The sequence below is a fragment of the Hirundo rustica genome, chromosome 1 (assembly GCF_015227805.2).
Source record: "Hirundo rustica isolate bHirRus1 chromosome 1, bHirRus1.pri.v3, whole genome shotgun sequence".
Classification (NCBI taxonomy): domain Eukaryota; kingdom Metazoa; phylum Chordata; class Aves; order Passeriformes; family Hirundinidae; genus Hirundo; species Hirundo rustica.
Genome location: NC_053450.1, coordinates 148448952 through 148471502, shown reverse-complemented (window position 1 = coordinate 148471502; position 22551 = coordinate 148448952). Strand labels below are relative to the sequence as shown.

Below are 22551 nucleotides of genomic sequence, written 5' to 3'. Positions count from 1 at the left end.
CAGAAACAGCCACCCTGCTTCTATGTACAGGTCAGGGGCTGAGCTTGGCTTGGATGGAAATTTTTATTTCCATTTGGACTGTTTGGAGGGATTTAGGGAAGCAGACTGCGAGGATGATCTGTGTCTGTATTTCACCAGCATCTTTGGGGTGTTGGACTTTGTCTTCAGCTTCAACTCCTCACAAGGAGTGCACACCAGTAAAATGGGTGGCTCCCAGGGTGGGAGATTAAAGCCACTCACACCCCAGGGGATATTGGAAGTGACAAGAATATCTAAGAAGAGCTTTAGAAGTACAGCTTATCCTCCTTACATTGCCAATCTGCCTTTTGCTGAGAGCTGCTTGGGAGTGGATTTCCCACTGGATTAATTAATTCTAATTATGACCTTCCATCATCTACCCATAAATTGGCTTGGTGTGGACGTAGGTGAGATTTCAAATACGGGCTACACATTAAATATACATATATATACATACATACATACATACGTACATACATATATATATGTACATCTGTATGTGTGTGTACATGCACCAGCAACTCTCCATCTGGGCCTGCACGGTAACTGAGCTGGATGCTGTGTGCACACACCAGCAAAGGATGTTCCTGTCTCCATTGAATGGAACCAGGCCAACAGGGAGGTACAGAGCAGCATTTCATAAGTGACCTGCGCTCAGTGTTGGGGTTTGACCAGATTCCTTTTTCCTTGGCTGTTTTTTCAGCTTTCCCCCAACATTCAATGTGGATTCTGGGTTCATTTTCATCTCTCAGTGTTTCTGTGGTTCCGATGTGCTCCAGGATCTCAGCACCACCTCTTGGGATGCAGCAGTGCCTTTGAGGCTGTCCTCAGGGCTGCTGCAAACCCTGCTGAAAGCACCCACAGCCTCCACTTCCATCACACTGCAGAGCACAAAAGGTATGGGTGCATACAGGACACTGACAAATAAATTAATATTAACAATGCTGTTGAAAATAACACACTGGTGAGGGCCTGAGGGGTGCCAAGCCAAGAAAATTACTGTAAATCTGCCATCTGCAACACACCCCACTGAGTGTGGAATGTGAAATGTATCTTTGCTTGATGAACCCAGCTTCCCAGACTGGACCAAGGGGCCGGGGTTGTACTGGTCTTGTATTTCCTGCCCTGGGAAGCATCGAGCAGACAATTTCTCCCTGCCAACATAAAGATCTTGTAGTGTCAGCAGGGAGTTTAGCCACTGCCACATCCCTTGGTGATGTGTATGGCAATACCAGAATCCAGGCTTGGCCAAATATTTTCTTCTTCCCAGGAAAGGTTCTGACGTAAAGTGCTTATTATCCAGATTATCTAAAGGGAGAGGATTAAATAAATAATTCTCCTTTTCCTGATACTCTGCTGTAAATCTTTGAGCACAACAGTTGCTGTAAGTATCAGCTACTGTTTGTAATCCATATGTGTGGAGCCATGTGTGTTACAGTCTGGATTAAAGGCAACCAGAGCCCATCCGATCTTGGTTGTCTATAAATCCTACAGACCCAGAAAGACTAGGAGGAATTTCAGGAATTGGAAAGCTATAGTTACATCTTTGGCCTGTAATGTTACCAGTGAAAGTTTAATACTGATGACTTAAAGAAAACGCTTAACTACTTTGAAAACTCTAGTCAAACATAACTACTCTGAAAGTGCTCCAAAAGGTTCGGTTTTGAGAGCGTTAAATCTGAATTGCAGAAAATTTCTGAAGAAAATAAGAGCCAGTCTTTTACAAGCTTAGTTTTGAGTGTAAAATTAATATTTATAGAATTATATCATCTTGGTGATGCTTATGAGAGCATTTCCCCTTTAATATTTTTTTGCAAGATCTGGACAAGTAAAGTTCAAAAATCCTCATTAGTTTGTCTAAGTTAAGGAGATAAACGGCAAAACAGCTCTTCCTTAAACCTCAAATCCGCGACTCCTCCCAGAACTCACCTAAACCAAGTGCAAATTTTTCCTTGGTGGATTTTGTTATATATATATATATATATATTAATGGGGAAAAAATAGAATGATCTGAGTTTAGAAAAGAGGTATTGCCAGCTTAAAAAAAAAAAAAATAAATTAAGAATATCTCTGCTTTTTGCCTGCCTCTGAGTGCTGGGGTCATCTTTGGTTGCATCCTTTTGGGAAAGCACTGCCCTGAAAGAGTGCCTGCCCTGCAGCCCAGAGGTGTAAAGGCAGAAGTGCAGTCCAGACCTCGGGGTGCCTCAGGGAGCCTTTCATGACTTGGCTGATTCTCTGCATTTCTCTGTACAAAGGCGCATCACCAGCTCACACAGAGCGGGGTTTGTTGTCCCCAGTGACCTTTTTATAAACCAGGAGAGAATAGGACTGTGCACTCAAGACTTTACGTTCCAGTCTGTGAAATAATTAAATACAGGGGGGGTTTTTCTGCCCCCCCCCCCTTCTTTTTGTTTTTTTTGCTTGGTTGGTTGGTTTTTTGTTTTGTTTTGTCTTTTTTAAGGAACACTTACTGTTCATTTTACAGCTCCATGCTGCCCCTGGAAGCAAAATTCCTTCCCTTTTTGATTTTCAGAGTTCAGGTGTAACAGATGTACTGAACAATATGGTACTGAACCTTGAGATGCTCTGTTTAAGCACCTCCAAATCAGATCCTCACTTGTTTCACCGTGCAGAGCTGGAAATCCAAGGAGCTCCTCATCGGGTCTGGGAGCCCCTGGCCAGGGCAGCTCCCAGGGCTGACACTGCACGGGGACAGGGAAAAGCCTTCAAGGATCCCAGCACAACGTGCTGCTCACCAAGTGCCACCTGGGTGTTTCCTGCTGCTCTCATGAGATGCTTCGATGGCTGCACAAGTCATTTTCCCAGTCTTTTATAAAAGAGAAACACCTTTATTTGATTGCAGGAGCGAGATGTGCCCTGCCGGATATTTTTTGCGGCTGAGAGACCAACGCAATCAAATCAGGCAGACGCAGCATAGAGGAAAGAAGGACTTGATGCCAGGGAGATGACACTTCAAATCATAGGCCATTTTAGACACAGGAAATGAAAATCCCAAGGAGACTCTGAAGAAATGGAAAGTTGTTTAATGTTTTGATATTTCTCTGTCAAAATCTCCAGGTTACAGCCACTACCAGCCTTCAGCAATTTAGGAGGCTCAGCAGCACCACGAGGAAACAGACATGAAGACTGCCAGGATCCAGATCCTGGCAGCAACAGGACAGACAGGGGGTGGTTTTCTTGCCAGCAGATGGGTGGTGGACAGTGGTGTACAACCCTCAAAGGCAGGCAGGTTACAAGTCAAGCTATGGTATAAAATATCTTCCTTGCATCCAGTCTTTTAGTTTAAAAATATTAACTCTTGTCCTATCTTAGAGCCCTCTCCTCTTCTGGTTAAAAAACCCAAACTCTCTCTGATCATCTTCATGACCCTCCTCTGGACATGCTCCAGCAGCTCCATGTCATTCCTTTGCTGATGGAGTCATTTGGGAAGCTGCTACAGGGTGGAACATGCAGCTGATGGGACCTCTGTGCACAGGAGTTAATTGTCCCAAAGCTGGCACCAATATCTAGTCCAGTTTTGGGAACAAGAAGATGGCAGAGAAGAGGGAGGAATTCATCTTTCCCCACACCACTGGGAAAAGGGGATGCTCTGCACAGAAGCAGAAATTAGTTTTGGATGTCATGACGTTAATATTTCCTGAAATGCCTCCAAAAGCTTGTGGAGACACCAGCACAGCTTAGCCAGAGTTATCACCTCTAGCAGTTTGTCCTTTGAGGCACTGAAGTCCAGGCCAGTCTCCTTTCAGGATATGGGGACAGAGAAGATATGGCTGCACTTGGGCATCCTGACCTGTTAAGAAGAGATCAAACAAAGGCCAGGATGTGCCACAGCTTTGTGAATTTCAGAGCTGACTCCAGCCAAGATCTGAAAGGCACAGGTTAGTGTGTCATGCACCACTGCTGCTTGGGCACTCCTGGGGCGGCTCAAACCCCGTTTTTGTGATGCTGTTGTGGAAGTAGTTGGAATGAGGCACACAGAGAGAGATTCCTTAATGTCTGCTGGTTTCCCTGGTGGTCTTTTCCATCCTGAGTCGTGCAGATTTATCCTGAGTCACACAGGTCCCAGACAGTGGAGTCAATCCTGTGGCTAGTTCAGGCTGAGTAAGACACAAGATGGGTATGCTGTTGAATTCGTCAAACTAAACTCAAATTAGACCAGCATATATGTCAGAGCAGGTATTTGATGACTATCTCACTGTGAAGACCTCACGGAATATCAAAGGGTCTAAGTTTCAACGCCCTGAGGTAAGACAAAAAAGCTCAAAGAAACACAAAGCAGAAAAGCATCCCTGACAGGGGACTTTGGGCACAGGTAACAAAGAAAAGCAATCTGGGTATGGACTATGTGATAAAGCATCCCAATATTCCTGGACAACATGCCTGTTCAAGAGGTTGAATAGTATTTGTCTCTGAAAAAATAGTATTTGTCTCTAAGGGGGCAGCTTTAGAGGGAAAATAAGTGGAAGTGAGATTCATTAAAGAAAAACACAAGAGTGGGCTGCTCTTACTGCCTGGTTATAGCACTGCCGAAGGGTGTTCAGGGAAATGTCAAGAGCAAATTTCCCTTTTTGCTACCACAGGCCAGTTAAGATCTGTTTGTGGAAGACCGTAAGCAACAAAACTGATCAGCAAGTAAAGGAGAGGTCCTTAATTCCTGCCAAGCCTCCTGGATCATTTCCCTTTAAAGGCTCTGAAATGCATGGGACTTCTGACAGATGAAAACAGAACTGGTTCATTTGTTGAGTGTAGACTGAAACCCCTCAAAAGCGTTAAGTCCCATTAGTTGTGTCCCATTAAAAAAAGCCCAGCTCAGAAGTGAGCCTGCAGATTTGTGCTGCGGGAGACACAAAGGACGAGCTTTGTTGAGCTCGACTCTGCAGAGCCAGGCTCTCCATGTCAGGACTGTGAGAGCATTTTACAGCCCCAATGAGCTGAACTCCGTACCTGGTGACACAGAAGGTGATATATGTCTAGTTTCTTCAACACTTTGAATCAGCCCTTCAGCAGAGCTCAGACTGGGAAATATGGAAAGCTAGGGAGTGAAAGCTAGCCAGGAGAAACAGAGCAGGCAGAGCAGAGAGCTTGCAGCAGGAAACACCAAGTATCTTCAGTGAGCACTGAGACCCAGGCAGTCCACACCCTCTTCAGTTCCAAATCTATAGATAAATCTTGGATATCTTGATAGCAGATGACAGAAATAAAGGAGCCATATATATAAAGGAACTAAAAGAGAGATTCAAACATATTACATTGCATGTCTCTTCACAGTGACTAGCCAGGGATGTTCTGGATGAATGTTTCTGATAGGGCAAAACGTTCCCTCTGTGTTCCTTGATCCTGCCTGCAGTATCCCAGTATCCAGTGCATGGCAGAAACGGGGCCATGAAGCAGCTGCTGAGGGGTGAGGTACAGTCACTGAGTTGATGATCTACAGGCAACAGTCCTTTACAAAGAGCTGTGCATTGCACAGGAATTACGAGCTAAGGTCTGGAACAACAAATGGAGAACAGCAAGGAAGACTTGCTCTAGGTCTATGCATTAGGGAATTAATTTTGTGCTATCTATCCAGTTTACCTTGGCTTTGGAACAAATAAATTAGTATTATGCAAAGGAAATTCTGAAACCTGGAAGCTTAGGAATGTAGTCTTACTCATAACAACATAAAGCAGGTATCCTTGCCATTAAGAGATGGGTCTGTCTAGATTGAAAGCAGAATCTTTCCGTTGTTGAACTCCCATACACCTCTGGTTGCATGGACATTAAATATCTCTGCTTTCTTCAAATTTTTCACTAAAGGATCTAGTAAATGGGGACACTGCATAAAATGCAAATATAACTTTTTGTGGAAGACGAAGGAGATGCTTGCCAGTACAGCTTTTTTGGAAAGTCTTCCAGCAAAGGATTAGGAACTATGGATGGTGTTTCCATAAGCCCTTGTTTTTGGCCTGACTATGACTCCCAGAGAAGCTGATGGTAAATCTGCCATTGTAGCCAAGAGGAACAGACTTGAGACAGCACTGAGCAAACTGAAGATCCCAGCCTTTGACTCAGGAGTGTAAATATTTTGCTTTTATGCACAGAGATTAGTAAATTCAGGGATGTTATTCAAAAGGCACTTTGGTGGCTGCTTCGCTGAGCAGCGTCCACACACACTGAGCATACTTATCTCCCCCAATTTTAAAAACCGCTTCTTGTCTTTAAGGGACAAGGACATAAACCACAAAGGCAGCTGCAGTCAGCGTCGTAATCTCAGCACAAAGGAGACAAATGGTTTGCAGACACATTATTCCCTTTGCAGCCCTTGGGATGCTCCCCCTCAGGGAGATTCGTGGCTGCAGGGATGGGTGCTAGGAAATGCCAAGGCTGCTTCTGGCACAGCTGCCTGGTTCTCTGCAAAAGCTGGTGGAGTTGTCTCTCCTGTTGTTGATGTGCTGTTTTTAATGGGAAAGGAAAAGAACTGTAAAGGGGAAAAGGAAAATCCCTGTTCATGTTCAGGGTGAGAAATATCGTTGTGTATTGAGAGAATTTAATCCACTCAGAAAAGTGCCTGTCTGAAAAGGTATCCAATAAAGATGTTCAGATGTGCTTAAATGAATTGCAGAGTGGATTTTTCTGAGTTGTCTGTCCAACATATGTAGCAAAGATAGGAGATGAGAGCAGCACTTACCTTGTAGCCATAGCAGGAGCCAGAGTGGTCACAAAAAGCTAAGATATCCACAGACACTGTTACCCATAAAATGCCTCATGCACTCAGTGTTAGAGGAAGAAATGGGATTTCAGGCTGACATTTCAGGCAGTCAGAAGAATATGGTTGTGCTTTCCTGAAGAATTTCATTTGAGCAAAACAGCCTACAGATCCATACCAGACTTCACCTGCATAGTCTGTCTTGGCTCTTCTGCCTTATTGATAAAAGTTGGAATTTGATAATTAGTTGAAGGAAAAAAAAAAAAAAATCTTGATCTTTAAGGTTGGTTTGTTTGTGTGGGGATTTTTTGTTGTTGTTGGTTTGTTGGTTTTTGTTGGGTTTTTTTGTTTGTTTGCTTGTGTTTTGTGTGTAGTTTTTGATTTTGGTGGGGTTTGTTTGTTTGGTTGGTTTTGTTGGTTTTTTTTGGGGGGGGGTTGTTTGTTTGGTGTTTGGGGGTTTTTTTGAGACTTATCAGGATTCTCGATCTGGTCTAAAAAAAAAAAAACCAACAAAAAACACCACGTGACATGGAACTTGTCAAAGAATTCAATTCAGACAAATGCCCTGACTTGAAATTCCTGTGTCTGGAGACTTTTCCTCTACCTGATGAACAGAAGTAGCCATCAGCTGGCACAGTAATGTAAGGTGGAGAACACTGTGGCAAAGTCCTGATGTGAAACTTGAAGGGGGGAATCACAAGAAGCATTTATATAGCAGCAGTTTTATTACTTGGAGCTTTTCCCAAACAAGCTTGGTAACATCATGGCTAGCAGAATTGACATTCTGAAGAATTGACATTTTACTTAAATATTTTGCTCCTGCTGCAAGATCTGACCCTACAGTTACATTTAACCTGCCCAGAGTATTAGCTGAAGAGCTACCTTTCATGTCACACACTAGATTAAATCCTGTTCAGTGACTTCTCTGAGTGTCCAAGGCAGCGTTAAGAAGTCCATCCATCTCTGTGCTTCGGTCTGACAGACACTTTCCTCAATGAGTTTTTCCAACAGAAAACTTTTGCTGGGAAAAAAAAAAAAAAAAAAAAAACACAAACAAGAAGTTGAAGATTCAGAGGAAGGACTTGAGAGAAATCATCAGAAAACCCATGTGACAAAAAGGGGAAGAGAGCAGCAGAGGGTTTCAGAGGTCTTCAGGAGTCTTTCCATCTCCTGTACAGTTTTGGACAGCACTGGAAAAGTGGCAAGGTACTAATTTGAGAAATGGTCTGATCTTACTTATTCTCATTCATGTGACACCTTGAGAGATCCAGAGGAAAGTCTAACACCAGTCCACTAAAGTGACTTGCATGAAATAGGACAGCTCCCTAATTTAATTTGTTTTAATGGAAGGTTCAGTGATATCCACCCTTGGCAGAAGTGCACACTGGTGGAGCACCTGAAATGGGAAATATCTGTCCATCTGAAACTCAGAAGCTGATCTATCTGAGCTGGACTGAGCTTGTCTTGCTCCTTTCAGTTTCTTTATGCCTGTCCCATCATACCTGTTGAAACAAACAGCCCAGGAGACCCTATTGTCCTCAGACATGAGCCAGAATCTTCATGAATTACTGCTCTGGCTACTGAAACCATTATTCATGGATTCATGGAGTCTTCTCATCATTCTGGAGATAAATGCTGGATTTTGAACTGGCACTTGAAATGATAACCACAGCTGGCATCAATCCCACAGGCACGTGTGTGTCCTCAACAAGTGTGATATCCACTCACAGCAGAGACAAGGAAACCTCTCCCAGTCAGAGAGGGAGAGCACTGGCAGAGAGCATGAAGAAGAGATGACAGGAATTACTGCTCTGCCCTCATAGGAACAGGAGACGTGAGTCTACCATAAGTTTATGTGAAAAGTGGATTCTTTTTCAGTATGGACACTTGTTTTCCTGTATGGTATTCGCAATCTTCTGTCAACTTCCTGCTGAGGTGACAATTCTCATGCAATCCTGTTTGTCTCCACTTCCTTGGCTACATTTGTGTGCATTTACAGTGAGTTCAGGATCCTCTAGAAACAAGTTTCTTGGTGTTTGCTCCAGCAATCCCTCCAGTCAAAAACCTCAACTAAAATCCACAATAACTGTCTGATGAATTCCACTTCCTTAAAACCAGAGTTAACTCTACCATGACCCAGAAAGAGAAGAATTTGTCAGATCAAACAGCAGTGCTCAGACATGGTGTAAGGGGGAAAGTCACCCTCCAGATGCAGCATGGAAGAACCGTGTCAGGGGAATGTGGAAACCAGCCTCCTCTGGGAACTGACACAGACACAGAGCCCTGCCCTGCTGGGTCCTATCCACACAGCTGGAAATTGGACAGGTGAAGGATTGTACTGCCATGACCCAAAGCAGTGAAAAGGGATTCCATTCACACCCTGGTGTTTCCATGCCCTGGGTCAAAAGCTCAATGTTTGAGCACAGGAATGACAAAGTGGCATTACATAACTCCAGAGTGAACTTTCTGGACAACATCCAATGACATTCTTCTAAAAAAAAAATTACAAGTGGCCATTTCCCTCCAAACTGGGAAAAAACCCTTGCCCCAGTGCTAGGGTGAGATTCAGGGCAGAGCTGAGGTGCTGGTACTGAGAGCTGCACCTTACTCCACACCCTGCCCTTGGCCTGCTCACTGACAGTCGGGTGGTGCTTTATCCTCTTGCTGTTCAAACATTCCAGACATGGTTTGAACTCCTGCCAATACTATAACTTGATTTTTTTTCTTTTTTTTCTGGTGTCTGAATAATCTGAGGGTTTGCTCTATAACCTTCTTCCTCTGAAAGAATTCCATCCACATACTGACACCAGTGCCTGGCCTGAGGTGCCCATGATGGCCAGCAGTCTCTTTTCCTCTTCATTTTGCTGTCACCTTTGTGTACCAATAGTATTTTTTTTTTCCTTCTGGATGGATGTCACCCTTGAGATATGCCCCCATTAGTCCTCATCAGGAGGAAGAAATTCTTCCCAAAATATTTCTAGTGGCTACTTGTGTCCTTCATCTCCAAGACAATGAGCTTGTTCCTCCCCTCTGACTCAAGTGGGCCTTTCTCAAGAAAGGATCTGGAGCATCCCTGAGATTTTGGGCATGCAGAGAATTAAGAGGAGGGGACAAGAAAGCTGGGATGGGATGAGATGGTGGGGTTTGACTCCCAATCAATTTTTCGCTTTCTTTTTTTTTCCACCCAGAAAAAGCAAACCCAATCACCCCAGCCCATGCTGTGCTATGGGATCCAGCCCAGTGGGGCCCATAAGGGGAGCATCAAGGTATATGGAATCATTGAGCCACATAATTATAGAATGGTTTGGCTTATAAGGGACCTTAAAGATCATCTCCTTCCACCCCCCTGCCATGAGCAGAGACACCTTTCTATAAAGATGCTTCCTCTCATCTCTGCCTGCCAGCCCCATTTCCCTGTGAAACCTGCAGAGGAGCCAGCCTCAATGCACACTTTGGTAAGAAAAGCTCAGAGAATCACCTCAAAATGAAAGTGCTGCTCAAAATGAAAGGCACATGCCTTGTATTTGGTAAAACCTTGAGTTCAGACATTTATGCCACATTGAAATTTTGTAGATGGAAATCCTGGCCAAGCCACCTCCCACCCACCTCCACCTCTGCAGAGTTTGTACGATGGCTACAGGATTTGCCTCCAGGTTTTGGCAGTGGTTTGCCCAGGGGATCATGCAGCTAAGCAGAGTGAAAATATTTTTCTTTTACTGTAGGGATGCTGCAGAGGACAGGGGCACCTGCTCCTGCCTCCAGACTCTGGGGGCTGCTGCAGCCACTGGCTCTTGGCACGGCAAAGCACTGCGGTGTTGATGTTGTTTTAGAGAAATAATGGCTATGGACTGTTGCTAATTGCAACAACGTGGAAGAAAATCTTGAGTTTAAATAAAACCAGAGTTTGGCAACTCTGACATGGAACCGCAGATGTGCCTAAATTCCCTGTAACTCCTTGACTCTGAAAGATTTCAAAGTCATGTTGTCTTCAGGCTGCTGAAAGAGCTAGGGGAGAAAGGCATCCCTGAGCAAAATTCTTTTCCTGAAATATGTTTATCCTTGCTCTCACCTGATCAGAGCACGTCTCTTCCTGAATGCTGCTATCATCACCACCTGTGCATGTACAGATGATGCTACAGGAATGTGCATGGGGCTGACTTCACATCCCTGAGCAAGTGCGTGTGCAACCAAGGGTGGGGAGTGAGAGGGAGTCAGCCTGGACAGGGCTTTCCTCACCAACCTGCGTGCCCAACAAGGTTTTTATTCTCAGTGCTTCTGATATGATAGATCTCCTCTGGCTCTTTTTTTAACCTCCTCTGACATTTAGGGCTGGTCTATACTGGGGATTTAATTCAAATTGTTTGAGGATGCGAATTTAGAGAGGAATAATTATTCTTGACAAACTCCCCATGTGGACAGTCTTGTTCCAAAATAAAAGAGCTTTATTTCAAATTGGTTTAATTGACTCCAAGTAAATCACTAGTTTATTTTCTCTAAGATAAAGAATAGATACAAAATGAAGAATACTTCCCCCCCCCGCGCCCCCCCGCCCAATTTCTTGAAAAATGCAAGGACTTTTGAATGTTATGCAAGTTTTAACGGAAAATTGCCGTATGTTATTGTGTATAATTTGCACCTCTGATAAACTGCACGCTGTTAAAATTATTGTTCCATGAAAATAATTACACAGCAGCCAACATAATTAGGCAAGCAGTGCAAAATCAGAGGCAGAAATGTAGGGCGATACTGTGACTGGGAGAGCTGTTTATAGGGAGGTGTATTTTATTCTGTCCACACATTCACACAGAGCCTGATTTGCTGAAATCAAAACTGATTACTGAATGTAACAAGCCTCACAAAAACTTGAACAAAAAAAGGGTTCTCGGCTTTAGGATGAATTTTTTGTGGGGGAAAACAAAACAAAAAAAAAGACAGAAGATGGATCCCAGAATAACCAATACTTTTCTGGGGAAATTGGGGTACCAAAAAATGTCCAGCAATACCAATAGTGGAGGCACTGATGCTGCTGCTCCCAGTAGGGAGAGCTGGTGTCAGCTACGGTTCTGGCTGCCAAGTGCCACACGTGGGCTCAGGCACTGATCTTGTACCATCCATATCATTGGACTCATCTCAAATATCACTATTTAAGAACATTTTTATGGGGACAGTGCAGGATTCAGTGAGCAGTTTAGGGTGAAGAATGCTTAGCACGAATCAAGAGCCAACCCATGCCATATCTTTGTTTACAGGGCAGGGAACAGGTCCTTGCCTCGTTGGGTACCAGGACACACCTGCCCATATAACCTCCTCTTCCAAATATGTGCTCTGTCTAGGTGCAAGCCAGTCTTGCACAGAAATGCTCTCCTGGAACTAAAAAATTTGCCCTTATGAAATTGTCATCCGAGATGCTTCGTGTGATGCTTCCAAAAACCTGTTGTCATCAGCAAATCAACATTTTCTGCATTAAAACCAGTGGAGAAAAAACCCCAACCTACCTAAAGCAACCAAAACTCTTGTGTGAATCAGTAGATAGGAAATCTGATTCTGGGGCTTCCCAGACAACAGGAGCTACCACTACTGGCCAGTGGAAAACACAAAACACAGGCTTTTCTCGATGAAGGCTGTGAGAGCCTGCAGCCCCTGGATCCCAGCCCTGATTTTCAGGACATAGAGGAACACGCTGGGATCAGGGTAGTACAGAGCTTTACAGGATGGCTCATGTGCCTAAAAATAGGAAGAGTTCTGCAGAAACAGCCTAGGACTGAGACTTCTGCAATCACACCATGAGAAGTGGGAATCTTAATGCTCCCAGAGAATGTTTTTTTCTTTGCTTTTCTGACATTACTTTCAATATTGGGTTTCACTGCCCCTTCTCCTTTGCAAAGATAGAAGAGCAATGAATAGACAGGAGGTGATTATGCCACTCCTTTAAAACATACCGTACGTGTTACACATTTAACAGCACAGCTCAGAAAAGAAAACCTATTTCCATATTTACCCATTCTTTATGTTCACTTCCATCTACAATATGAACCTTTACTCACACACACCAAGCCAAATCTTTCCCTCCTTCTTCAAGACCCACATCCTAATAAAATGCATTTTTTTTAATTGTCCTGCCCATCACCTAAAACAGCTCACAGCTAGGTGCGTTTAATTGCCCATCTCACCGTCCTGGTCACCTTTGCCGGGCCCAGGACGAGCAGGAGCAACTGTTCTGCTTCTATGGCCCAAACACCCCAGCTTGAGGTGGGAGGGAAGGCAGTGAGTGCAGGGACCTGGCTGTGGGCTGGAAATTGGATGTGCCAGACCCGAACATCTGAACTCAGGAGCTCAGGAAAGATCTTCAGTGCCACGCTTTAGGTACGGCCCGAGTAACTCCAGGGACTTTCGGCAGAGCTTGGGCTTTCTGGGGCCTGAGCTATTCTGAAAACAGGACTTCAGGATGCTTTTGTAAATTTTAGTCAAGGTGAATTTATACTGAAGTCTAAATCCACAGTTAATTGCAATGAAGAATAAATGGTTCTGAAGAGATTAGGGATGAGCTTTTGAAGGAGGCCTCTGAATTTTAAGTAACCAATTCTCTTTGAAAGTCACTGGATTTGGGCTTCTAACTCCCTTGCTCACTTTTGAAGATCCAAACCAAGGTTTAAAATTCATTCTGTTAACAAGCTAGCCAGTATTTCTTTCCTGGGAAAGCAGCCTTCTGTTATCCTAAAATTAAGACAACAGAGGCCTACATTTCTTGTTTTATTCTCCAAGGCTAATAATGAAACAATATAGAAATTGTGAAAAATAAACGACAGCAATTTAGATATTTAGTTTTCAAATCGGTTGACAGGCACAGCAAGGAAATGGTTTTGCCTCTGAAGAAATAAATGTAATAAAATACTGTTTAAATAATGTTTAAGTGATGTGATGAAAGACGGGTTCACGAACCCTCTGTTATGTTAACAATTAGCAGTGCAGGACAGGGATTTTGTTTAAGAAATGTGTACTGCTAATACTGGGGTCAACATATGAATAAACAAGAATGGCACTGTGCACTGGAGTCAGGCTCTATTAATATCTGCTTGGTTATGTGTACTGCTTCATTTCTCGTACCAGGATCTGCTGCAGTCGGGCCCTGCGTGTCCGTGTGTCCGCGGGCAGGTGTGGGCAGCCATCCATACTCTTGCCCACATCGGGTCATCGTGGAGTTGGAACTGGCTGATCTTTAAGGTCCCCTCAAATCCAAACCATTCTGCGATTTGTGCTCTGGAGATTTGTGTCTGGCTTTTTGCTCAGAGTGAGGAAGAGCCACATGTCAGCCCAGCACTGAAGTCTGACCTGTTTGAGCCATGTTTGAGCCAAGCCCATGGGCTGCGGCACTGACCTGGGACCACCCCAGAAGCTCGTTCTGCTACAGACTAACTGTGCGATGCCAGCCAAGCCACCCTGCTCTCCTCTCACACTCTCTTGTAAGTTGTTAATCTTACTTACCGTGAGCTGGTCTCTTGCTGTTGGCCACAGATACCCTGAGCATGGAGTTCTCACTGACAGGGAGGATAAACTCCTTGGAGCTGGACTTCAGAAAACTCAGGTGCCTTGGACAGCTTCTGATCCTCTCACTTCCAGCTGCCTTGGAAAGCTGTTGCCTCTTTCCAGTCATATCCTTGGACAGCTTGATCCTCAGTTCTCCTCAGTAACAGCTTACATAATTGCTAAAGACAGGCCTGAGAATCATGCGATGGCTCTGCCAATTATAAAGAACCAGCTTCCATCTTCTTGTGCCTTATAAACTCTATTAAGCCTTTGAGCTTACACTTGGGAACGATGGAAAGGTTTATCATCTGAGTCAACAACAATCTTCTGGAATATTTGCTAAATGACCTAGCTCACCAAACATTTCCAGGGGTACTTCTGTTTACCTGTATGGAGGACGATCTGTAATTTCCAGGCTGCAAAACACGGGAAGTAAGCCAAGCTTTGCTCCTGAAGGTTGGCAATGTGACAGCCTGGCCCAGGAAAAGGCTGATGACCCTCAGTTCCCACCACAGGCAGTGGAAGTTGAAGATATCCAGCAACCACAGGAAGCCCATGGATGGCAATGGGCGCTGTTTGGACCTCAGTGCAATGCCTGATTAGACAACAGTCCGTCTCCAGGTAGAGCATAGTTTCTCTCTTTCATTCTTTCTTTTTCTTTCTCTGTCTTAATAATGCATGTAGCTCTGATTTATTTTTTTATCAAGATTAACAATGGAACAATACCACTTCAAATATTAAAAAGGCGAAGAAATGTAGGTACTGAAAAGGAAGGAAAATACCTCAATTTCAAGCCTAAAGATTACTTTGGGTCCCAGAGGAAGCAGAAGCAATTTAGTGGCTGATACCCTTAGCAAGAAAAAAGGTTGTAAGATTAAGACCAACTGCTGTTTGGATAAGTGGTTGGTAATTGCACATATCAGCAATTATGTGCTGTCATATCATTTTTCTGCTACCTTACTCCTCTCTTGTGTCCCGTCAGGGTTTACTTGGAATGACCCTACATCCATGGTCCTCTTTGGATTCACCTTCTTAATGTCATACCACAGTGCCTCGCAAGTTCAAGGAAAAAAGAAGTCATTATTACAGGAGGTGCCTGGTGGAGGTGCTCCTCTTCACAGATGTAGCTAGAGGCTACTGCTGTAATAACCAGGCTTCCAGGGAGAGGAAGAAAGAAAGGCCTCCTGAACCTGCAAAAACCCTCTTTGTCCTCCATCCTCACAGTGGGAGAAGGGGGTGAGTGAGGAGAGTTTGAGTGGGGAGAGGTTTGATGGGGTGGGAGAGGGTTGTCTGTGTGCATGGCTCCCATGCCATCCCACCCCGGAGGGTGCAGCACTCGGCTCCAGGTGGCACTGGAGGGGCTCAGGGGAGCTGGGTGCTCTGTCTTGCCTTGTCAGGGCAGTACAGGTTATATTGAATCCTCTTCAAATGAAAAGGGGGAGCTTCTATTCCATACATATGGGCCACTTATAACTCCTGCCCCATCCGAGGATGTTTTGTGGGGTAACAGAGGCTGGGCCTCGAGCTGAGCTCTGGGCCTCACTTTTGCAGCTTGCCAGAGGCTTTGCACCACTCAGAAAAGCAAACACCATCAGAAACACCTTTTTCCTCACAGAAGTAACTGATTCCCCAGTAAAGTGTCAAAAGATAACAAAGTCTGTTCCAGCTAAACTCATCTGTTCCTTGCCTGAGGGAAGCCTCCAGCTTATACGGCACCGGGTGCTCCCATGGAGCAGAAAATATTTAGCTCAGTAATCAGACTCAGGCAGGAGGTGTTAGTGTGGCTGCCTGCAGTAGGTCTGGAGAGGCCAGGCATCAGCTGGCTTTCCAGGGTCCCACACTGACCCACAGCGATGCCTCCGAGGTCGGTGGCTTTACAGGGATGTAAAGGAGAGCAGGGTTTTGCACGGGGATCCCACCACACAAGCAGAGCCTGTCTCTGCCAGGGCCACCAGGGTGGGGAGCCCTGGGAAGGACCAGCAAACCCTGGTGTCAGGCTGTGGGAGAGGCCAAACCGCTGCCAAATGCAGGAGTCTCAGCAGGGATACTGAGGTGCTACCTCACAGCTCATGGAAGAGGTAATACCCTTTTGAAAAGCAGATAAAAGATTCATCAGCACAGATGAAGATATGAGGGCTTGGGCTTAGAGAGCCTGTAGCTCCTGCCAAAAAATTGTGTGGAAGGTAGAAACGAATTTAAAAGGTTGAGTGGGGGCCAGCAAGTCAATAACTGAATAATCCCACCCAGATAGGAAACCAAAGCATAAACAAGAGTCTCCACGTACTGACAAGTTAGCACTGGTTGCACTCTGGAAAGGATCCTAAAATAACAGAGATTCCTGTAGACAGAATAAACACATCTCTCAGTTGTCATCCTGAGCAGAGGGTAATTGCCTAGATGTCTGATTGACTCGCTGCTAGAACTAAATATGTACTTCTCTGACATGCTGTCACCTCCTTCACTGTGCGTCTGAGATTTTTCAGTAAAGCACATCAGGAATCAAAGCAAATGTCCACAAGGAAAGATGCATCTCGACCTTGAACTTTAATCACTGGCAAAGGGCTGAAAATGTATTTAAAGAGAAGCGAAGTTTCTGCATTCCTGAGAGTGACATCTAATCTCAAAATTCCCTGGGGGCTTGTGCACGTATGACCCAACCTCCCAGCAGAGGAACACGGAGCTGCAGCCCCAGGCACACCGCAGCAGGGTCCTCAGCTCCCCTTCTGACCCCCACTCCTTTCCAGGGGTTCCCTTCTGGGTTTCCTTCAGCATGCCTCTTCCCAGTTTGCATTCCTGGAAGAGACAGAGGAGCAGAGTCCCTAAATTAATCCTCCTTCTAGTTTTAGCAGCTGTTTTACCCTGAACAAGAGTGTTTGATGCCTTCTTAAAACCACTAAAAGGCTCTTGGTTCGTGGTTCCTACCCAGGGCTGAGCAGTCCTGTCCACCCTGCCCCTGCTTTGCTGCCTTCCCTCCTCAGAGCCAGTCTCTGTTGCAGCTCTGTTAAACTTTTATTTATAGAAAGGTAAGAGAACCTACTCAAAAGCCTTAACATTGGAATATTAATACGGATATTCAGTAAGCCCTGGAAGTTTCAGGGGGCTGGACAACTGTCAGCAAAATACTGATTTTCAGAAGTAAAGTGACCTGGCCAAATACTAGGCTGGCCCAGCTCATGGGTAGGATGGTGTGCTGGTTTAGAATTCCATTCATAATAGATATAAAAAATACTCTACTAAATGCAATGCAGTGTGAATTCATGAAGGTTTTTGGCTCAGTAGTACACTCTAACATGTAAGAGACTTGCATTTTACTCCATAGCACGTGACAGGTTTGGTACTGAACTCAACAAAACTTAACCTGGCATATCATCTCTGAAAGGATAGTATTTTAAAAACACGCCTTTAATGGTAACTACAAAAGAAAACCATCAGTAATTGAAGGTAATTTAGAAAGAGTCCTGGTTCTAAGTCCTTGGTCTTTCATATTTTGCATCTGGAGAAAAAAAATCAGATCATCAGAAGGCACAACATTTGATATGTGATTGGATGGAGCCCTGAACAACCCCATCTAGTGGGTGGCATCCCTGCCCATGGCAGGAGAGTTGGAACCAGATTATCTTTAAGGTCCCTTTCAACCAAATGAGGAATTCTGGGAGAACTTCCGTGCAGGCTGCACTGAAACCAGGCAAAACAGCTAGTATGAGATCTGGGGAAAATCTGCGAGCGACAGATGGGAAGGAGGAGGTCACAGCACCTCCCACTGCTATGGTCCCTGCTGTGAAACTGCCTCCAGGAGAGCAGCCCAGCACCACCACCAGGTGATGGAGCAGGAGAGGCTCTAGAAGCTCGGCTAAGGAATCGTGGCATGGGATGGGTGGAAGGGCAGGTTCTCTTCTCTCCACCCATGAAAGCGACACAGGAAGCACAGAAGGGCTCAGGCACACAGTGAGGCAGTAGAAACCATGCACCTCAAACCTGAGTTGGTGGCTCAAGAACAAGACTATTTTCTCTATCCCTCTGCATTTGAGAATTCACCCTGGAGGGAACTGAATCCCAGGTCAGAGTGAGGTTGTGAGGGCGGTTTATAAACCCGTCCTCTGCCCCCGCCTCCAGCCTGCACAGGAAAAAAGCATTTTCTAGCAGAAAGTTTGACAGAGCCATCATCTTGTGAACACTGCAAATAAATATATATAAAGCAACTTGTCTAATACATGTTCAAGATAATAATTTGAGATGCCAGAAAATTTTATCTGAGAAAAAACAGGCATTCATGTACAAGAGGATAACTTGAAACTTTCATCTGCCCATCTATTAAACTCCAAGCTTTAGGCAGATAGAGAAATCAAGCAGCAGCTAAAGCAGGCAGACACATGTAAAATGATTTCTGAAGGCAGAACAGGACATCTCTAGAAGTACTGCTAAACTGAGTTGGGGGAGGAAGTGACAATTACCCAGCCCATGCCTCCTGCCCTCACATGCATGGCCCAGGAGCAAAGTGATCCACTCAGCTGAGAGAGAAAAGTGTGTCCCAAGGGACTGGGATGGAAGGTTGGCACACACCTCCACTGCAGCCAGCTCTTCTTCTACCCTTAATGACCTACTCATCTTTCTCCTTTCTTTTAATTTAGGAATAATACAACAAGCCAGGGGGAGCTGGGTTAGGAAGACGTGCAGAACAGGCAGGAAGAGTCCAGCCCAAGCAGACGAGGTGCTCAGTTGGTGCTCCCTTGGTCTGATTTCATATCACTGATGACAGGAAATGAGCCCAGTGATTTAAAACTGATATAAATGAGTCCTAGCTTGGGCCTACCTTACAGCAAATTCCCTTTTCCTCCAAAATGGCATTTGTCATGAGGAACCCTCTCTCACAGAGACTGCCAGGCCAGAAACTCAACAGATGATGAAAGAGAAGCATTTATTGGAGAAAACAATAGTAATTCTCTTAGTTAAGTTCATTAATTTTCTTTTTTCTCAGTAGAGTCTATGCTCAACAGTAGCCTGATTATTCATATGCAGCACATTAAAGCGATTTAACACAGTCAAAAAGAATGAAAAAATGCAATGTGAAAGACGTGGGTGCACTTCACGAGCGGGGAGCCCCATCATTTCAGCTGGGCTGTGTCTGTCACTCTGTTAGAGGAGAGGTTTGTGCACAGAGCCAAGCACTGAGCAGCACTTTGAGGCAGTGCTCAAGTGCAGGGTGCTCCCCTGCCCTGGGCAGAGTTCAGCTCTGTCCCAGCAGCAAAGCTGACTGTTCCAACTTCATTTTCGTGATTGCTAAGGGGATGATGGGTGCTCTTTTTCACCTTGATTCACCTTCACAGAAGATGGATCCTGAAGATGATATTTTAAACTATCATCTTCCCTTCAAGTGCCATTTGAATTGTTTTTTCTCTCTCCCACATTGTTTCACATTAGCTATATTCAACTACAGGGAGAATCAGAAAATATTACCTCAGCTTGAGAATAGATTTGCTCTCAAGTGACACTTCCCAATACTTCTGATTTATACCCTTTTCCTGCATTGATCTGTTGGGAGATTTCGTCAGCTATATCTGACATAAACACTGTATTATTCTGTATTGCATTATACCCTAGAAATCCACTCAAATCCCTTTGCTCCTCAAATTAAAGCAATATGCATTACAGTGTCCTGATTTCCTTCTATTCTTGCATTTGCATTTTTGTATCATGCTCCAGATTACTCATGTATATTTTGGCATAAGCATCTCCCTGCTCATTTAATAATATCGCCTTTAATCTTCATTATACCTTGAAGCACACAAAACCCCGTCCCCAAAGGACACGTGGAGACTTCTAGTTCCCACAGTGGCTGAATTTCTGTGGAAGTTATTTAAAGCCAATGTCGTGTTGTTCAGGAGCCCAAGCCTTGTTCCGGGGCAATCCCGTGGACACCCACAGTGTCCCTCTGGTCTCACTGCTCCCCACAGCACGTGGGGTTTGTCTGCCACACTGCAGGGATCACCATGGCTTTGGGAGGGGACTTCTCCTCCTCCCACAGTGGTGCAGGCTGCAACTCTGCAGCCAAAAGGTTTTAGTTGTGTGGCTGTGCTGGGCTGCATGAACTCCTCAGTGGTTTAACCATGCACTTCACTTGCCTGCAGGCAGCTTTTTGGTGGCAGAAATGGAGTAGCAGCTGTACTTTTGCTGCAAGAGGTTGGGTGTGTTCACTGCATCATTCTTATTCGCTTTAAGTACCTTCTGACCATCAGAATAATATATTACTGTATTTCTTATAAAAATAATTCTATCAGAGAACATTTAATAACATATCCCATAGTCTGGTAAGTGGTTTTGGTGGGTCTGTCTTACTTCCCAGATTTGTTCTGTGGTAAGACTCCAGGTAGGTCCAATGTCTGCCCCAATGAGATACTAATGGTTATACTGGAAATGTATTCAATCAGAGCCCTGAGTTCAGTAAAGCTACATGACTTATATAAAAGGTCAAGGTATTCCTTGAAAGAGGAGCTTCTGATTTTTCTGGTATAGGATATAGGCATGTTGGTTCAGAAATGCTGTGTTTGATAACCAGACATACTCTGTATTCCAGACTTTCCTGAGCTGTAACATCCCCCAGAATGTGGACTGAAGCAAAGTTGGTAGGGAAAGATGCCTAAAATTTAGGAACAAGTAATTCTTTCCATAGGTGGGAGGGAAGACCCAGGTTTTACTCCAGTCCATCATATTCAAAGCAACCCTATTGTTGTCTTCTCTTATTTTCAAACATCCAAGATATCCAAGAATTGGTTTAAAGGTCTGAGCACAACAGACTGCAGGCAACGAGAGGCAAGGTGCACAGAGACAATGAGTGGGCTATCAAGAAGCATTTGAAAGCTGCAGCCCTTTACCAAGAGCAGTCCTTTACCTTTATCAAGAAACCCACAGAGCCAAGGAAGATCCATGTGTATGCAAGCCATGACCCATTTTAGTGAGCATTAACATATGGGTCCAGTGTCCAGAAAAAAAATGGAATATTGATCATTGTACTTGGAAAGAAGGAGCCTTTGTATAAGGCAGAGCAGAAATTGAAGTTAGTTTGACAAGAAAAGCACTGTCACCTCGAGTCATAGGGGAAATGTGTCTGCACTTCCACATCAGCACAGGAAACTTCCTTCTCCACTTGTGTTAAGGCAATGCCCTCATGCAGAGCTACTGATCAGTCCAGCATTGCTCCAGTAATGCAAAACTTTCCTTGGAGGACAGTCCAACATCATTTCTGTGAGGACAGCATGTCCTGGAATCTCCCACAAAGTGCCCTTCCCTGGCCTGTTCACATTCGAGGGCAAAAGATGCTATTACTGCTGAGAATTAATAAAATTGTATGTCCAAGCAGAAGAGACCAACCTCTGCTAATGTCCATGGGGCGAGGAACAAAAAGGACAGACAAAGAGTAGTGGGCAACAAAAACAGTTACATTGTGCCTACAAAAGGAAGTAAAATACCATTGCATATTCATTAAGATTTGTTCAACAGTTCGGAAAATTCCCTCCAGTAATATAATGGGTGATAATTCAATTTATTTATGTTTTTAAGGCATGAAGACCAGCTTTAATTTCCCTCAACTGTGCCTCTATTATTATTAATCTACTTATCTCCTAAAAAGATCGTCTAAACTACACTTCAATAGGGAATGTGATCTTTGGCCATGTAGGGCTTTGCAATTATCCAGTTCTGAATGAACTTGTTGTTGAAACATTTTTTAAGTCTAATGAAAACATTAGATCAATTCCTCGCAGTGATAGCTGTCATTAAATCAATAGTGTGTGCAAGTCCATTATACTGATATTTGACATGAACTGCCGAAGGTCTGCTAACAATGAGACCATACTGAAGTGTGTCCTCTGCTAGGCATACTTTATATGAGATAAAAATCTGTTAAGTCTACAGTAACTGAAACTTTGCTTCTTTAACTAAAATAAACAGAGATGTGAAATGTTGCTGTAACTCACACTAGGACCACCATGATCACACAGGTTTTGGAGCTGGTCCTTTTATCACACCTCTATCACAGCTGTGCTCTCAAATCTGTCAGAAAAGCTTTTTTTGCGATTGTTTATCTGTGTGGCATACAAAGAACAGGCAGAGGTTTCAAAATAAAGCTCCGATGGAGGACTTGATCCGAAGTCAAGTAGGGGGACTACCCCCTCCAAAAGCAACGGCACTGTCACCACCTTCAGTGAAAGCTGGACTGCTCCTCAAGTCCCTGGGAAATGGCCTTGAGGAAGAGTCTTCTGGCTGAGGATCCTCCCAAGGAGGAACAGCATCTTCGCACCAGAGTGCAG

The 22551-nt window shown here is 44.4% G+C and overlaps 1 protein-coding gene across 1 annotated transcript in view; it reads right to left on the bottom strand.

Moving 5' to 3' along the window:
- The window catches only part of CNPY1 (canopy FGF signaling regulator 1), a 30837-nt gene extending 15131 nt beyond the window's left edge, over positions 1-15706 (bottom strand). Inside the window, exons 1-2 of the mRNA XM_040063012.1 lie at positions 15638-15706; positions 15205-15300 (exon numbers count right to left, since the gene is read on the bottom strand). Of these exons, the coding sequence (XP_039918946.1) occupies positions 15205-15300; positions 15638-15706 (165 nt within the window). The remainder of the gene's footprint in view (positions 1-15204; positions 15301-15637) is intronic.
- Between the last annotated feature and the right edge of the window lie 6845 nt (positions 15707-22551).